The sequence below is a fragment of the Haematobia irritans genome, chromosome 1, assembly GCF_050003625.1.
Source record: "Haematobia irritans isolate KBUSLIRL chromosome 1, ASM5000362v1, whole genome shotgun sequence".
Lineage (NCBI taxonomy): Eukaryota > Metazoa > Arthropoda > Insecta > Diptera > Muscidae > Haematobia > Haematobia irritans.
Window position 1 is genome coordinate 60,952,965 of NC_134397.1, and position 16,050 is coordinate 60,969,014.

Consider the following 16,050-nt stretch of genomic DNA (forward strand, 5'->3'; position numbering starts at 1 on the left):
GGGTTTGTGTTATTCGACCACATGGAAGATTTTACGCAAAGATCTTGGTGTAAAACCGTATAAAATACAGCTCGTGCAAGAACTGAAGCCGAACGATCTGCCACAACGTCGAATTTTCAGTGAATGGGCCCTAGAAAAGTTGGCAGAAAATCCGCTTTTTTATCGACAAATTTTGTTCAGCGATGAGGCTCATTTCTGGTTGAATGGCTACGTAAATAAGCAAAATTGCCGCATTTGGAGTGAAGAGCAACCAGAAGCCGTTCAAGAACTGCCCATGCATCCCGAAAAATGCACTGTTTGGTGTGGTTTGTACGCTGGTGGAATCATTGGACCGTATTTTTTCAAAGATGCTGTTGGACGCAACGTTACGGTGAATGGCGATCGCTATCGTTCGATGCTAACAAACTTTTTGTTGCCAAAAATGGAAGAACTGAACTTGGTTGACATGTGGTTTCAACAAGATGGCGCACATGCCACACAGCTCGCGATTCTATGGCCATTTTGAGGGAAAACTTCGGAGAACAATTCATCTCAAGAAATGGACCGGTAAGTTGGCCACCAAGATCATGCGATTTGACGCCTTTAGACTATTTTTTGTGGGGCTACGTCAAGTCTAAAGTCTACAGAAATAAGCCAGCAACTATTCCAGCTTTGGAAGACAACATTTCCGAAGAAATTCGGGCTATTCCGGCCGAAATGCTCGAAAAAGTTGCCCAAAATTGGACTTTCCGAACGGACCACCTAAGACGCAGCCGCGGTCAACATTTAAATGAAATTATCTTCAAAAAGTAAATGTCATGGACCAATCTAACGTTTCAAATAAAGAACCGATGAGATTTTGCAAATTTTATGCGTTTTTTTAAAAAAAAAAAGTTATCAAGCTCTTAACAAATCACCCTTTAGCTGCCATATAATTCGATCAAGAACTAACGTGGCTCGTAAATGTATAAAATCTTTGTTCACGAAAAAATGTCTACAATCTGGCCTTGACTTTTCGGTTCATTTCTGGTATTGCCACCGTTTTTGTCGTCCTTTTTTGGATGCCAGGCAACACAGCCAGTATCATGGTAACACAGCTATGATACAAGAAACAAACGATTTATTCACATTTAAATACTAGAGGGCTATTACGATAACCACTTGTGGTTTTCTAGCCAAATATAAAGCAATCATTCTATCACGATTGAATTCCATCATAAAAGACATTATTCCTGAATGCTATAGATCAAAATGCTTTTGTGAGCTTGTCAACAATAAAATTAAGGGTCACTGGAATAAATCTGTGAGCTTTTGCACTAGCGGCTTGGGAATGATAGCCTCCTTGACATTGCAATGCATATCAGCCGCACTGTATTTTATTCGATGTTGTCATGCTTAATCTAAGAAATGAATTTCATGGTTAGAAGCATTGTTTTTTTTCTGTTGTATGAATGATTTCCTTCTTAGGAATATTTTTTGTACCTATAAAGGACATTCAAAAACGACACCAAACTTTAAGTCCTCTCTTAGTTTCGATTTATTTTTTGATGGTATTTTAAAGTAGGGGCAGTAACCTACATACGCTGTAAAGATTTTCCATATTGGCGGAGACTAAAACCTATTTTTATACAAATCTTTAATAATCATCTAAAAATACCCAATTTTGGGGCCATTTTCCTAATATACTTCGACACATATTATAGGCCAATAAAGCTTATTTTCACCAGGCCATTTGGTCACAATCGAAGAATCAATTTTTCAAAACAAACTCATATAGCTTTTTAACTAATTAAGGTAGGCCTTTAAAATTACAGTTTTGTCCAGATTAATTTAATTTAATTCAGTAGAGAAAAGGGTTAAATATAATTTTAAGAAATCATTACGAATCATTAAATTCTCAGAGAAAATGACCTACAATACAGTTAAACCATTTGCTTGCATTTTTAAGTTTTTGCATTTTTATTATTTTTAAAATCGATTACAGAAATCTTATTTTACCAACTCACCACACAAAATCGATCGATAATCGATAACATCTTTTACCAATTTCAAATAATCCCAAGAATCCCTATAGAACCTTTTTCTTGTCTCCAAATTATCTCTCTGGATTTTTTTCAATAGAACAGGGAGAAAATAATATTTATTATAACTAACAAATATATATTTCAATTATTTAAAAAATTAAATTTGTGTTTTTGGTATTAATGTTAATATTCCTGATTTAAATGTGTTTCTTTTTTTTTCTATTTTTGGAATGCACTTTATATTTTTTTTGTTTTTTTTTTATTAAATTTCTTTCAATTAATTTTTGTGTAGCTGAGAATGCTTTTTTTTAAATGGCAGATAAAGTCATAATTCCATAAAAACACATTGTGAGATATATATATTTAAAAATTTTGAGTAAAGGTTTAATTTTATATTTTTCATTATTTAAAATTTATGCCTGTATGTTATATAAAAAATATATATATGTGTATATATCAAATGAAGCATTCTTTATAGTAAAGCAAGCAAGAAAAGCTTTAATTTTTGTGTATATAGTCATTGTTTATATTTCTATAAATATTTATATATAGGGTCATTTAATATGTTGAAATATTTATTAATTAATTTAATATTTTTGTTTGTTTTTTTTTTATTTTGCTACAAAACCAAAAAGATTATATTTCAGTTACCATACGTTTGCCCAAAAGTATTGTGTGTCAAAGTTTCTGTTTGAATTCATTTCCAAACGATAACTGAGCAGCGATAGTCATATTAAATCCATTGCACCATACCAAAAACTCCATTGAAAAACAAAACGTAATAAAATTTAATTTTGTTTTTTTGTTTTTATATTAATTTGGTTAATTGATAAGTGAAATAGAGCAATTCTTTTATATATTTAAAGGTAATTTTTATGAAGTTGATTCGATAATTGTGGGCTTGTGACAAACTAATTCGAACGAACTAATGGTGTATGGCAAAGCACTTAATCGATCTTGTAACTTACACACTATTTTGGGTAAACTTTTGAAAGTTTAACACACTCACACATACTCTCATATATGTTACATATATACAAATCGCCATGAATTATAGTTAATCAATATGAAATATAAGAATTATACATATGTATATACTATGGGCATGCTAATATATGTTTACACACACACACACACACATACATACACCGTTACACCATGTGGATATGTTACATGCATATATGTAATGCTTTATCCTTTCTTGCTTTCTTTACTATACATTATTATAGGCATAAGGATATATATAAATGTGATCAATTATGATATTAAATATTTAATTGAAGTTAAATACAAAATAATTAAAATAATAATCGAATTATATATTTAATACAATTATAAAATTAAATATATATAAATATGTTTTTTTTTTAATTTAACCATTAGTTAGAATTTTTAATAAGAAAACTTAAAGAGCTTGCATATGATTCCTCAAAAAAAATGCTGGAATCACTGTGTATAATTTTACAAAAGTTTCCCAGAAGTGTGTATACAGTACAAGTTTTCAAAATTCCCTTAAACATTAAAAACAACAAGTATATACAACAGTAAATTCGGCCGGGCCGAATTTTAAATACCCACCACCATGAATCAAGTATAATAGTTTACTATGAAAACTCTTGGTCGTTGTGGGTTACTTGATAATATATAGAATTGTAGGGGGTTTGATGACAAATCTTCTTCCAAACGAGCCAGCTCCCGAAGACAAACTTTAAAGATTCTACCTATGAAGACCAGATAAGATTCTGGATTTATGAGAACCAATTTTGTTAGAGTTTTAGAGAAAATATAAACATGTCGTGTATATATTGAAATTACGCCTTGATTTAAAATCTTAAATCTGTAGATTTTTCCGCATTTATTTAAATACGATGAGTAAAATCTGGAACTTTTACTTTCAGTTTGAAGCAATTTTCATGATCAGTGCGCCTGCTATACCCTGAAAGAAGTGTATTCTTTTTTGAGAAACGTAATTTTAGACAAGCAAAGTTTCCTTTTGACACAAATTTTAGAGACAATTGTTGAATAAACAAAAACACTTTATAATTTTATTATAGATTACTAATTTCCAGCAAATCGGATAAAAACTACGGATTCTAGAAGCCCAAGAAATAGAGCCGGGAGTTCGGTGTATATGGGGGCTATACCAAAACATGGACCGATGGGCACCATTTTCGGCACACCTTTTTATGGTCCCAAAAGAACTCTAGATTTTCAATTTCAGGAAAATCGGATAGAAAATATAGTTTCTAGAAGCCCAAGAAGCAAAATCGGGAAATCAGTCTCTATGGGGGCTATATCAAAACATGGAACGATGAGCACCATTTTCGGCACACCTTTTTATGGTCCTCAAATACCTCTAGATTTCCAATTTCAGGCAAATTGGATAAAAACTACGGTTTTTATAGGCCCAAGACTCCAAATCGGGAGGTTGGTTTATATGGGGGCTATATCAAAACATGGACCGATTCGGACCGTTTTCGACACACCTCTTTATGGTCCCAAAATACCTTTAGATTTTCAATTTCATACAAATCGGATAGAAAATACTTTTTCTAGACGCGTAAGAAGCAAAATGGGGAGATCGGTCTATATGGGGGCTATACCAAAACATGGACCGATATGGACCATTTTCGACACACCTCTTTATAGTCCCACAATACCTCTAGATTTCTAATTTCAGGCAAATCGGATGGTAAATATAGTTTCTAGACGCCCAAGAAGCAAAATCGGGAGATCGGTCTATATGGGGGCTATATCAAAACATGGACCGATACGAACAATTTTCGACACACCTCTTTATGGTCCCAAAATACCTCTAGATTTCCAGTTTCAGGCAAATCTGATAAAAACTACGGTTTTTATAGGCCCAAACCCCAAATCGGGAGGTGGGTTTATATGGGGACTATATCAAAACTTGGACCGATATAGCCCATCTTCGAACTTGACCTGCCTGCAAACAAAAAACTAATCTGTGCCAAATTTCGGGACGATAGCGCCATTATTGAAGGCTGTAGCGTGATTACAACAGACAGACAGACAGACAGACAGACGGACAGACGGACATGCTTATATCGTCTTAGAATTTCTCCCTGATCAAGAATATATATACTTTATATAGTCGGAAATCGATATTTCGATGTGTTACAAACGGAATGACAAACTTATTATACCCCCGTCACCATTTTATGGTGGTGGGTATAAAAACTAAGACAAATATAAAGTCAGTCGAAGGGGAAAATATGATAACATACGCTACAGAAAAAATGGTCACGATATTAATTGAACTAAATGCAGAAATGATAATCACCCTTATTCCTGATATCGCCCTCGCTCTTGCCGTCGCTTTTTGCCGTCTGTCGCTTTTAAGTCATTTGGCATTCCTGTGAAGTGGCGATGACGATTACTTTTTGTACCAATTACAATACTCGGTAATAAAAGGCCGATATCACTAGAAAACAATCAGCTGACAGTAAAAGCTTCCAAAACTATAAAAATGGCGACGACGCTGAGATCAATGGCACAAGAATCATCGTGAAAGAAAACAACCAGCTGATGTGCAAAACTGAATTCTAATTATTTGATAAATGATAAATTTGACTCGGGAAATGATTTACATTATCTTTGTTTGATGCTAAATAAAATACATTGGCCTTGAAGAGTTTCTATTAAAAATTAATGGAATTGAAAATCAACACGTTTACTTTAATTGTGCAGTTTTCTTTTCTATGATGTGAATGTGATGACTACACACAAAGAAAAAAAAAAACGTTTGGAAAACGTGTACCGAAAACGTTTTTCTTTTGTTAGAGTTTTTTGAATTGCTTCGAAAAGTATACACTTTTATCACCAAAAAAATTCGTTTGTTACAAAATGTTTATTTTTTTAATAAAGAAAATTTATTTTTGGACCAAAAACACTGTCCATTTCGTTTATATCAAACACTGTTCTTTTCTGACTTTAGGTTTTTAATAAGACACATTTTACAGTTCATAGTAAAAATTTAATATAGTAGAATGTAATGTTGAATATTTTTTCGGAATCTACCGACCATATCTGGAATATATGTAAAAAAAAATACTTTGGTCGAAGCAGGGATCGAACCCACGACCCTTGGCATGCAAGTCGGACGTAGCAACCACTGCTCCACGGTGCCCAACTAAATGTATTTTTCTGTTAAATAAACTTTGTATAATCGGCTCGTGGGCGCCGCAAGCTATGCTATATAAATATAACTTATATGGATATTTATCTATTGATGACCATAACAGGTACATAGCTCAGTGGATAGTGTGTTGGCTTACAAATTGCATGGTCCGCGGTTCGATTCTCCGTCCAGGCGAAAGGTAAAAAAAAAATTTTAAAAATTTACAAAATCATATAATTTCTTCTAAATTGTTTGTATTACAGAAAAAGGTGCTAAGAACTAAAAAACTTCGTGGAAGTGAGAAATATGTGAGGGAAAATGCAATTAGCCAGAAAAAATTTTTTTAGTTAGTCTTTATGAAATTGTTTTTACATCCTGGAAAAGAATAAACGTTTATCACAAAAAGTATATAAAGGGTGATTTGTTAAGAGCTTGATAACTTTTTTAAAAAAAAAAACGCATAAAATTTGCAAAATCTCATCGGTTCTTTATTTGAAACGTTAGATTGGTCCATGACATTTACTTTTTGAAGATAATTTCATTTAAATGTTGACCGCGGCTGCGTCTTAGGTGGTCCATTCGGAAAGTCCAATTTTGGGCAACTTTTTCGAGCATTTCGGCCGGAATAGCCCGAATTTCTTCGGAAATGTTGTCTTCCAAAGCTGGAATAGTTGCTGGCTTATTTCTGTAGACTTTAGACTTGACGTAGCCCCACAAAAAATAGTCTAAAGGCGTCAAATCGCACGATCTTGGTGGCCAACTTACCGGTCCATTTCTTGAGATGAATTGTTCTCCGAAGTTTTCCCTCAAAATGGCCATAGAATCGCGAGCTGTGTGGCATGTAGCGCCATCTTGTTGAAACCACATGTCAACCAAGTTCAGTTCTTCCATTTTTGGCAACAAAAAGTTTGTTAGCATCGAACGATAGCGATCGCCATTCACCGTAACGTTGCGTCCAACAGCATCTTTGAAAAAATACGGTCCAATGATTCCACCAGCGTACAAACCACACCAAACAGTGCATTTTTCGGGATGCATGGGCAGTTCTTGAACGGCTTCTGGTTGCTCTTCACTCCAAATGCGGCAATTTTGCTTATTTACGTAGCCATTCAACCAGAAATGAGCCTCATCGCTGAACAAAATTTGTCGATAAAAAAGCGGATTTTCTGCCACTGATTTTGGTAATAAAATTCAATGATTTGCAAGCGTTGCTCGTTAGTAAGTCTATTCATGATGAAATGTCAAAGCATACTGAGCATCTTTCTCTTTGACACCATGTCTGAAATCCCACGTGATCTGTCAAATACTAATGCATGAAAATCCTAACCTCAAAAGAATCACCCTTTACTTTTCTTTCAAATACACTTCCTTTCAACGAAAAGCAAATGAGAAACGAACTTTGTTTGTCTAAAATTTCGTTTGGGAGGAAAGAATTTTTTTTGCGTGTATAAAATTAAATTAAGGATAAAATTAAAATTAGGATACAGATCTCATTTATCAAATTTCCATTATTAATAAAAGTACTCACGTACAAACAAATGTCAGTTAAAAATCCAAATTATAACGGATACTTCAAAGTAAAAAAAAATTTTATAATTCCAAAGAAACTTTAAACCAAAGACGCTAAATCCTCAAAATAAGTCTTAGCCTATATTTGAAGGGTTTTTGATCTTAAATCTAAAGTTTCAATATTTCAGTTAATTTAAGGACAATTTCTTTAAATCAAAATGTGTTCCTTTACTTTAAGGAAAATTTGCCTTAGTTCAAAGACGTGGGACTTTAACGAAGGGAGGCAAATTTACAAAATTTGTGTCCTAAATTTAATGAAAAAAAATTTGAAGCAAAGATTATAAACTTTATTTAAATTTAAAATTTCATTATTTTAAAGAAATTTGTCCTTAATATTTTGCTAATTTCGCATCCTAAAACTTAGGTTGCTTAATCTTTAATATCACGTAAATATTGTTTTTCAATATAGTAAATGGACATTTATACAAAAACTATAGGTGATACTTTAACGGGTTCTTTTTGACAAAATTTTCTATTGCAATAAAATTTGACAAAATAGCCTATAGAAATAAAATGTTGATAAAAATTTCTATAGAATTAAAATTTTCTATAGAAATAACATTTTGACAAAATCAAAAATGTGATCAAAACCTTCAAATTAAGATTTTTTGTTTAATAATTTTGGTAAGATTTCCTTCAAGTTTTGGTAGATAATTTTTGGCAAGAGTGGCAACCGTGTTAGAATCCCAATATCGAAACTGGTAACATTTCGGAGTGTTGTCATAGTCTCCAAGTGGTTTCACCGAAATTTGAAATACCGTTCGGACTCGTCTGTAAAGAAGGTCAATTATCATTGAGCTTAAATATAGAATAGCGCAGCACTCATTGATAAGATATGGTCATGCACTTGTGGCCCCTATACTACATAATTATACAATATTTATTCGAGCTTATGGGACAAGTAGATTTCATTTTTATTGTATGTGATAAAAACATTTTACACACACTTCACAAATATAAGCGACCTTTTTATCGCTATGAGACTTTTTTGTGTGACTTTTCTTTTTGAAAATGCCACTTTTTGTGAGACTTTTTCAAAATTCCCAACGGTAACATTGTTCCCGATGCGACGTAATCTTGAACGGATACAAAATTTGTTGGTTTTTTTTTTCAATTATATGGGAGACAAAAGTTGTTAAAAGTTAAATGCGTACAGTTTTTGTTTTGATCTAGAGGTTAAATAATATAAAATATACTCCATCATGGCGAATTTCCATTGAATATTTTAATAAACTACGTCAAACATCTCTTTGCAATCATAGCGTATGAGTATTAATTGTAAATATATAACAATCATACGTTGCATAGTTCGTCTGAAAATAAAGTCAAGTCTTACTTGTAGAAAATTGCTGCTGGAAAAATTGTTTGATACATTTATGAAAGGTTTCTTTTTGAAATTGGGCCAAACTTCTTCCCAATTTGTCAATTTACTATTTCGAACTACACTGAGTGCTTAAATCAAGGTCTAACAGCTTGGCTGATAAGTCGCCGGTCTAACAAAGAAAAACACATTTTTTTGTCAAAATTCGTTTTTATTATTCAACATAGTTCCCTTCAAGAGCGATACAGCGATTATAACGACCTTCCAAATTTTTGATACCATTTTGGTAGTACTCCATCGGTTTTGCCTCAAAATAGGTCTCAGCTTCGGCGACACCTCTTCATTGCAGCTAAATTTTTTCCCTGCGAGCATCCTTTTGAGGTCTGATAACAAGAAAAAGTCGCTGGGGGCCAGATCTGAAGAATACGGTGGGTGGGGAAGCAATTCGAAGCCGAATTCATGAATTTTTGCCATCGTTCTCAATAACTTGTGGCACGGTGCGTTGTCTTGGTGGAACAACACTTTTTTCTTCTTCATATGGGCCCGTTTTGCCGCGATTTCGACCTTCAAATGCTCCAATAACGCCATATAATAGTCACTGTTAATGGTTTTTCCCTTCTCAAGATAATCGATAAAAATTATTCTATGCGCATCCCAAACAACAGAGGCTATTCTTTTCCAGCGGACTTTTGAGTCTTTCCACGCTTCGGAGATGGTTCACCGGTCGCTGTCCACTCAGTCGACTGTCGATTGGACTCAGGAGTGTAGTGATGGAGCCATGTTTCATCCATTGTCACACATCGACTGAAAAACTCGGATGTATTACGAGTTAACAGCTGCAAACACCGCTCAGAATCATCAAAACGTTGTTGTTTTTGGTCAAATGTGAGCTAGCGCGGCACCCATTTTACACAGAGCTTCCGCATATCCAAATATTGATGAATGATATGACCAACACGTTCCTTTGATATCTTTAAGGCCTCTGCTATCTCGAGCAACTTCATTGTACGGTCATTCAAAATCATTTTGTGGATTTTTTTGATGTTTTCGTCGGTAACCACCTCTTTCGGGCGTTCACCGTCCTCCGTGCTCATTTCACCACCACAAGCCAAGTTTTTGCTTCCACCGTATTTTTCCCTTCAGAAAACAGTATTTTATTAAAAATCGAAATTCCTTTTTTAGAATTGTTTGAATTACGTAGAGGTATTTAAATGGAAACAAGTATATACGGCCGTAAGTTCGGCCAGGCCGAAGCTTATGTACACTGAAAAAATAGTGAACCCACCAGGAAGAAAACTTTCGGTTAATTTTAGAAAATTTTGAATATTTGTAGAAAATTTTAACTAAATAGTATTACAAACGTTGGCATCACGCCGAAGTCATAAAAATAAGTACATATTTTTCGACAAATTCAAGAAAATTTGTTAGATATAACTAAGTTTTTTTACTTGTTAAAGAAAATTTTGTAGTTTGAAGGAAAATCTTGGAGTTAAAAATTGCAAGAATGTCTTTAGTGACATACGAAGTTCATGATGGACGCATTTTTGGTAAAATTTACAAATTTAAGGAAATTCTGAACTATTTTGTGGAAGGCTCGAATTTAGTTCATCTTTATGCTTCATTGGACTATATTTTTTTCCTCGGGTTTATTTAATTTAACTAACGAACACAAAAAATTATTAGAGTAAAGAAAACTTTCTCTAAACATAATAATTCCATGAACTAAAATAAAGTTAAATTGGCTTTAGTGAAATAGAGAGTTCACTTTTTTTTGAGTGTACCCTCCATCATGGACTGCGTAGAAACTTCTTCTAAACACTGCCATCCAGAATCGAATTACTTAAGTTGTGGTAACGCTTGCCGATGGCAAGGTATCTTAAAACCTCCTAACACCATCTTCTAAATTGTATATAAGTCCATACGTGGTATATATTAAATCAAAAAAGATCGATCCAATACGTATATAATTCAGTTTGACAAAGTAGACATAAAATTTGACAAAATTTTCTACAGAAATAAAATTTTAACAAAATTTTCTATAGAAATAAAATTTTCACAAAATTTTCTATAGAAATAAAAATTTTGACAAAATTTTCTATAGAAAGAAAATTTTGACAAAAATTTCTACAGAAATAAAATTTTCTATAGAAATAAGCTGACAAAATTTTTTATAGAAATAAAATCTTGGTAGATTATTTTTGGCTCGAGTGGCAACCATGATTATGAACCGAATAAAATTTGAACAAAATTTTCTCTAGAAATAAAATTTTTGACAAAATTTTCTATATAGAAATAAAATTTTGGTAGATTATTTTTGGCTCTAGTGGCAACCATGATTATGAACCGATATGGACCAATTTTTGTGTGATTGGACCAATTTTGGTATGGTTGTTATACTAACACCACGTTCCTAATTTGAACCGGATCGGATGAATTTTGCTCCTCCAAGAGGCTCCGGAGGTCAAATCTGGAGAACGTTTTATATGGGGGCTATATATAATTTTGGACCGATATGGACCAATTCTGCCACGGTTGTTAAAGATCATATACTAACACCATTTTCCAAATTACAACCGGATTGGATGAAATTTGCTTCTCTTTGAGGCTTCGCAACCCAAATCTGGGGATCGGTTTATATGGGCGCTATATATAATTATGGACCGATGTGGACCAATTTTTGCACGGTTGTTAGAGACCATATGCCAATATCATGTACCAAATTTCAGCCGCATCGGATGAAATTTGCTTCTCTTTGAGGCTCCGCAAGCCAAATCGGTTTATATGGGGGCTATATATGGTTATGGACTGATATGGATCACTTTTGACATGGTTGTTAAATATCATATACTACCACCACGTACGAAATTTCAACCGAATCGGATGGATTGTGCTCTTCCAAGGGGCTCCGGAGGTCAAATCTGGGGATTGGTTTATATGGGTGCTATATATATATATGGACCGATTTCGACCAATTTTTGCATGGGTATTTGAGGCCATATATTAACACCACGTTCCAAATTTCAACTGAATCAGATGAATTTTGGTCTTCCAAGAGGTTCCAGAGGTCAAATCTGGTGATCGGTTTATATGGGGGCTATATATAATTATGGACCTAAGTGGACCAATTTTTGCATGGTTGTTAGAGACCCTATACTAACACCACGTACCAAATTTCAATCGGATCGGATGAAGTTTGCTTCTCTTAGAGGATTCGCAAGCCAAATCTGGGGGTCCGTTTATATGGGGGCTATACGTAAAAGTGGACCGATATGGCCCATTTGCAATACCATCCGACCTACATCAATAACAACTACTTGTGCCAAGTTTCAAGTCGATAGCTTGTTTCGTTCGGAAGTTAGCGTGATTTCAACAGACGGACGGACGGACATGCTCAGATCGACTCTGGAATTTCACCAAGACCCAGAATATATATACTTTATGGGGTCTTAGAGCAATATTTCGATGTGTTAGGGTATAAAAAAATATTCATATCTTCATTGTTATTAACAAACCATATGTGGTATAAGTATTATTAATTGATGTATATTAGGAACACCCAGGCGTATGACCAACTATATACTACTTAATGGAACGTATGATTATTTATAATTAAAATGACCATAATTGATCACTTTTATAGACCTGTTCATAATATATTTTTTTTTTTGTTACAATTAACCAATAACAAAAATATACAATAATATATAAATGTTTATGCTTTTACTTATTCAGATTATATATATTTTTTAATAAAAATATATTTTAGATACCATATAATATAATATGTATAGATATAAATTTATTCCAATACATAAGAAAATCAATTACATAGAAGAATAAATACTAATCGATTTTTTTTTCTAAATTTTGTTTTTTTAATTGTTTCCTTGGTTGATCTCTACATCAGAGGAACAATGGGAAAAGGATTTAGAAGCTGAACTTAAGGACTACGAGGTTGTTGACAATGGTGCCAGAAAAGATCACACAAATCCCCAGCATTTGCAAAACGATGGTGAGGATGATGAACTGCCATCTATATCAAATATGCGCCTGCGTACGTCAAACAACGATTGGGAGGAATATGCTGATTTAATTGAAGATACCGATGATTTAAAGTAATTAAGAGCTTATATCGTAGTTTTTTCTAAGTTCTAACTAAGTCAAATTCAAATTTATACTTTTTTTTTTTCTTTTCCCTCCCCATTCTTCTTTTCTTTTGGTTCTGTGATTTGATTTTACATTGTGACCTTTGTTGTAAAACAAAACACACACACAAAAATTCGCCCAACCATCACAAAATGTGTCACAATTCTCTTTTTATGTAACTTTTGTAATAATTACACTTTTATGAAATATTTTATAAAAAAACAAAATAAAATTTAAATATATTTATACATATACAAATATATGAAAATTTATATATTTATAAATTCTATATAAATTCCATGAACCAATATAAATTAAATGAATAAATTTCTCTATAAATTTGTAAAGAACTTTGAAAAGTTTAAAACGTGTCATGCTGGGCTATCAATGAGATCAGGCCTTTTTTACCTTATTCTAGTATTTAAGGTAAATCACTTTATTGGTTTTTTTTTCGGAAAAGACAAAAATATAAGCATTCCTTTTTTATTTGTGAAAGAAAAAACCCCATGATAATTTCTTCTAATGATTTTGTTATAAACAAATAAAAAAAACTAACTATATAAGCCATAAAATACAACTAAACGAACACCAACTATTACTTTGATAACAACCTTGGAAAACGTTAAAACGGATGATGATAAAAATTGAAACGGTTATGGGAAACAGCCACATGATGCAGTTTAAGTTCTTATTGTTCCTTATACAAAAATAACAAAAAAAACAAGAACCGCTTCCATGTATGCCTGGTCGGTCATACCAAAGGAAGTCTAAAACTTTTTTGATAATTCCCCTTAGACAATTCTCCTCAACTCAATCCAATAACCTATTTTCCCACTCCTTACCCTCCTTATTCTCACCACACAGATAATAGTAAACAAAAAAAATCCTCCCATTAACGAATTAATCCCATATAGATGCATATATAAATAAATTAAACAAAAGAAATAGGGAAATCTGCAATAAAAAAAAAAAAACAGAATTGTTAAATGTAAGAAAAACTCAATATTTAACACTCATACACACACACACACACACTCACTCTAAGTTACACAAAACAACAAAACTACTCTCACGAACCCTCTCTTCCTACATAACAGAAATTCGGTATAATAAATGAATGAATTAACAATGTTTTATTATTTATTTCTATAAATATGATAAATTATTGATTATAAAAAAAAAATAAAAATTATATTAAAACCAAAAAAAAAAAAAAAAATTGCATTTGAATTTATGGTGTATAAACAGAAAAAAATAGAAACAAGTAACAAAAAAACCAAAAAAAAAATATAATAATTGATAACATATAAATATAAATACAAAAAAAAAAACTATATTGTTTACATTTTAAATAAATTTTATTAAACAAACAAATAAAAACACAACTACAATACAAAAACAAACCAAACATAATGTATAAAACACTTTAAATTTATACTTAATTATAAATCATTATATAAATTTAAATATTATTATTAAAAAAATAGTCAAAAAAAAGTAAACAAAAAAATATATATATTTAAATAATCAGTTGAAAGTTGCCACTGTTTCCGTTTTACTTTCTTATACATTTCTATCTTGTTTGTGTTCCCAACAATTCTATTAAATTTCAAAATGAAAAAATCATAAAGAAAAAGCCAATTTTACTTAATTTTGCCCATTATTCATTTTTCGAAATGTAAACAGCATTGGATTCAAAACCCTTTTCCCCCGAATAAAAAGTAATAAAAAAATACAAATTGTAGAAAAAAAACAAAACAACCATGAAAAAAAAATTGTTAGTAAAAATTATGCTAAATATATACAAAACGTAATTATAATATACTATTATTAATTATGTTTACGAGATATTGATGATAATAAAAAGAAAGAGTTTTTGCCTAAAACACAAAACCCTAACATATTTACTGGCTATATTTTTTGTTTTGTCTTCTTTCGTTTCGCTTACATTCTACAAAAAAAAGTCCTTTAAAAGACTACACAAAATTTTTTTTTTCTGATTCAATCACGAAATTAATAGATTCAATTTCTTAATTGAAATGTCTTCAATCATGGAAATGATAGTATCAATAAAAAAATTAAGTGACGGTCAATTAAAAACTTAATTGATCCAACTAAAAAATTAATTGATACTATTAATTTTGTGATTGATTTTTGTTTCAATTAAAAATTTTGTTGAATCAATTAAATTTTTAATTGAATATTCTTTAAAACTCCATTAAAATTTTAATTAGAAAAAAAAAATTTTTTTCTATGTACGATATGGAGTCAGATTTTAGGATTTGAAAATTTCTGGAATATATTCCTATAGACAATGTGAAATTAGATTTTATAGGAATTAATTCGTCATATGAATAGTTTCCTTAAATGCAAAAAATTTTCTCAATTTACATAAACAGAAAAATCTAGTAGTGGATTTACTTATTATTTAGGAAATAAAATAATGTATACGCGAATTTCCAGTACACACAAAAGAAATTTATTTATATTTAAATCAATCATACACAGAAAAAAATTCACGTAAATTTTTCCAATTAAAGTCTTAATTGAGTTTTAAAAAATATTCAATTAAAAATTTAATTGATTCAACAAAATTTTCAGTTAAAACAAAAATCAATCACAAAAATTAATAGTATCAATTAATTAATTTTTCACTGCATTAATTCATTTTTTAATTGGCTTTTAATTAATTTTTTAATTGATACTCTCATTTCTGGGAATGAAGACATTTCAATTAAAAAATAATTGGATCAATTAATTTCGTGATTGAAGACAAAAAATATTTTTTGTGTGTGTAGGCCATCTGAGATTAGATTTTATAGGACTTAATTCGTCATATGAATAGTTTCCTTAAATGCAAATATTTT

At 31.5% G+C, this 16,050-nt stretch overlaps 1 protein-coding gene across 17 annotated transcripts in view; it reads left to right on the top strand.

The window, feature by feature from the left end:
• The window catches only part of Sap47 (Synapse-associated protein 47kD), a 299,408-nt gene extending 284,311 nt beyond the window's left edge, over positions 1-15,097 (top strand). For 14 of the 17 annotated variants that reach the window (XM_075290558.1, XM_075290556.1, XM_075290555.1 and 11 more), the window contains 2 exons: positions 12,945-13,152; positions 13,532-15,097. In XM_075290558.1, coding sequence (XP_075146673.1) covers positions 12,945-13,152; positions 13,532-13,574 — 251 coding nt within the window. In that variant the 3' untranslated portion in view covers positions 13,575-15,097. Of the gene's footprint in view, positions 1-2,638; positions 2,870-12,944 lie in introns of all 17 variants that reach the window. The other 3 variants (XR_012717944.1, XR_012717945.1, XM_075290568.1) reach the window with 3 other exon arrangements.
• Positions 15,098-16,050: the final 953 nt, after the last annotated feature.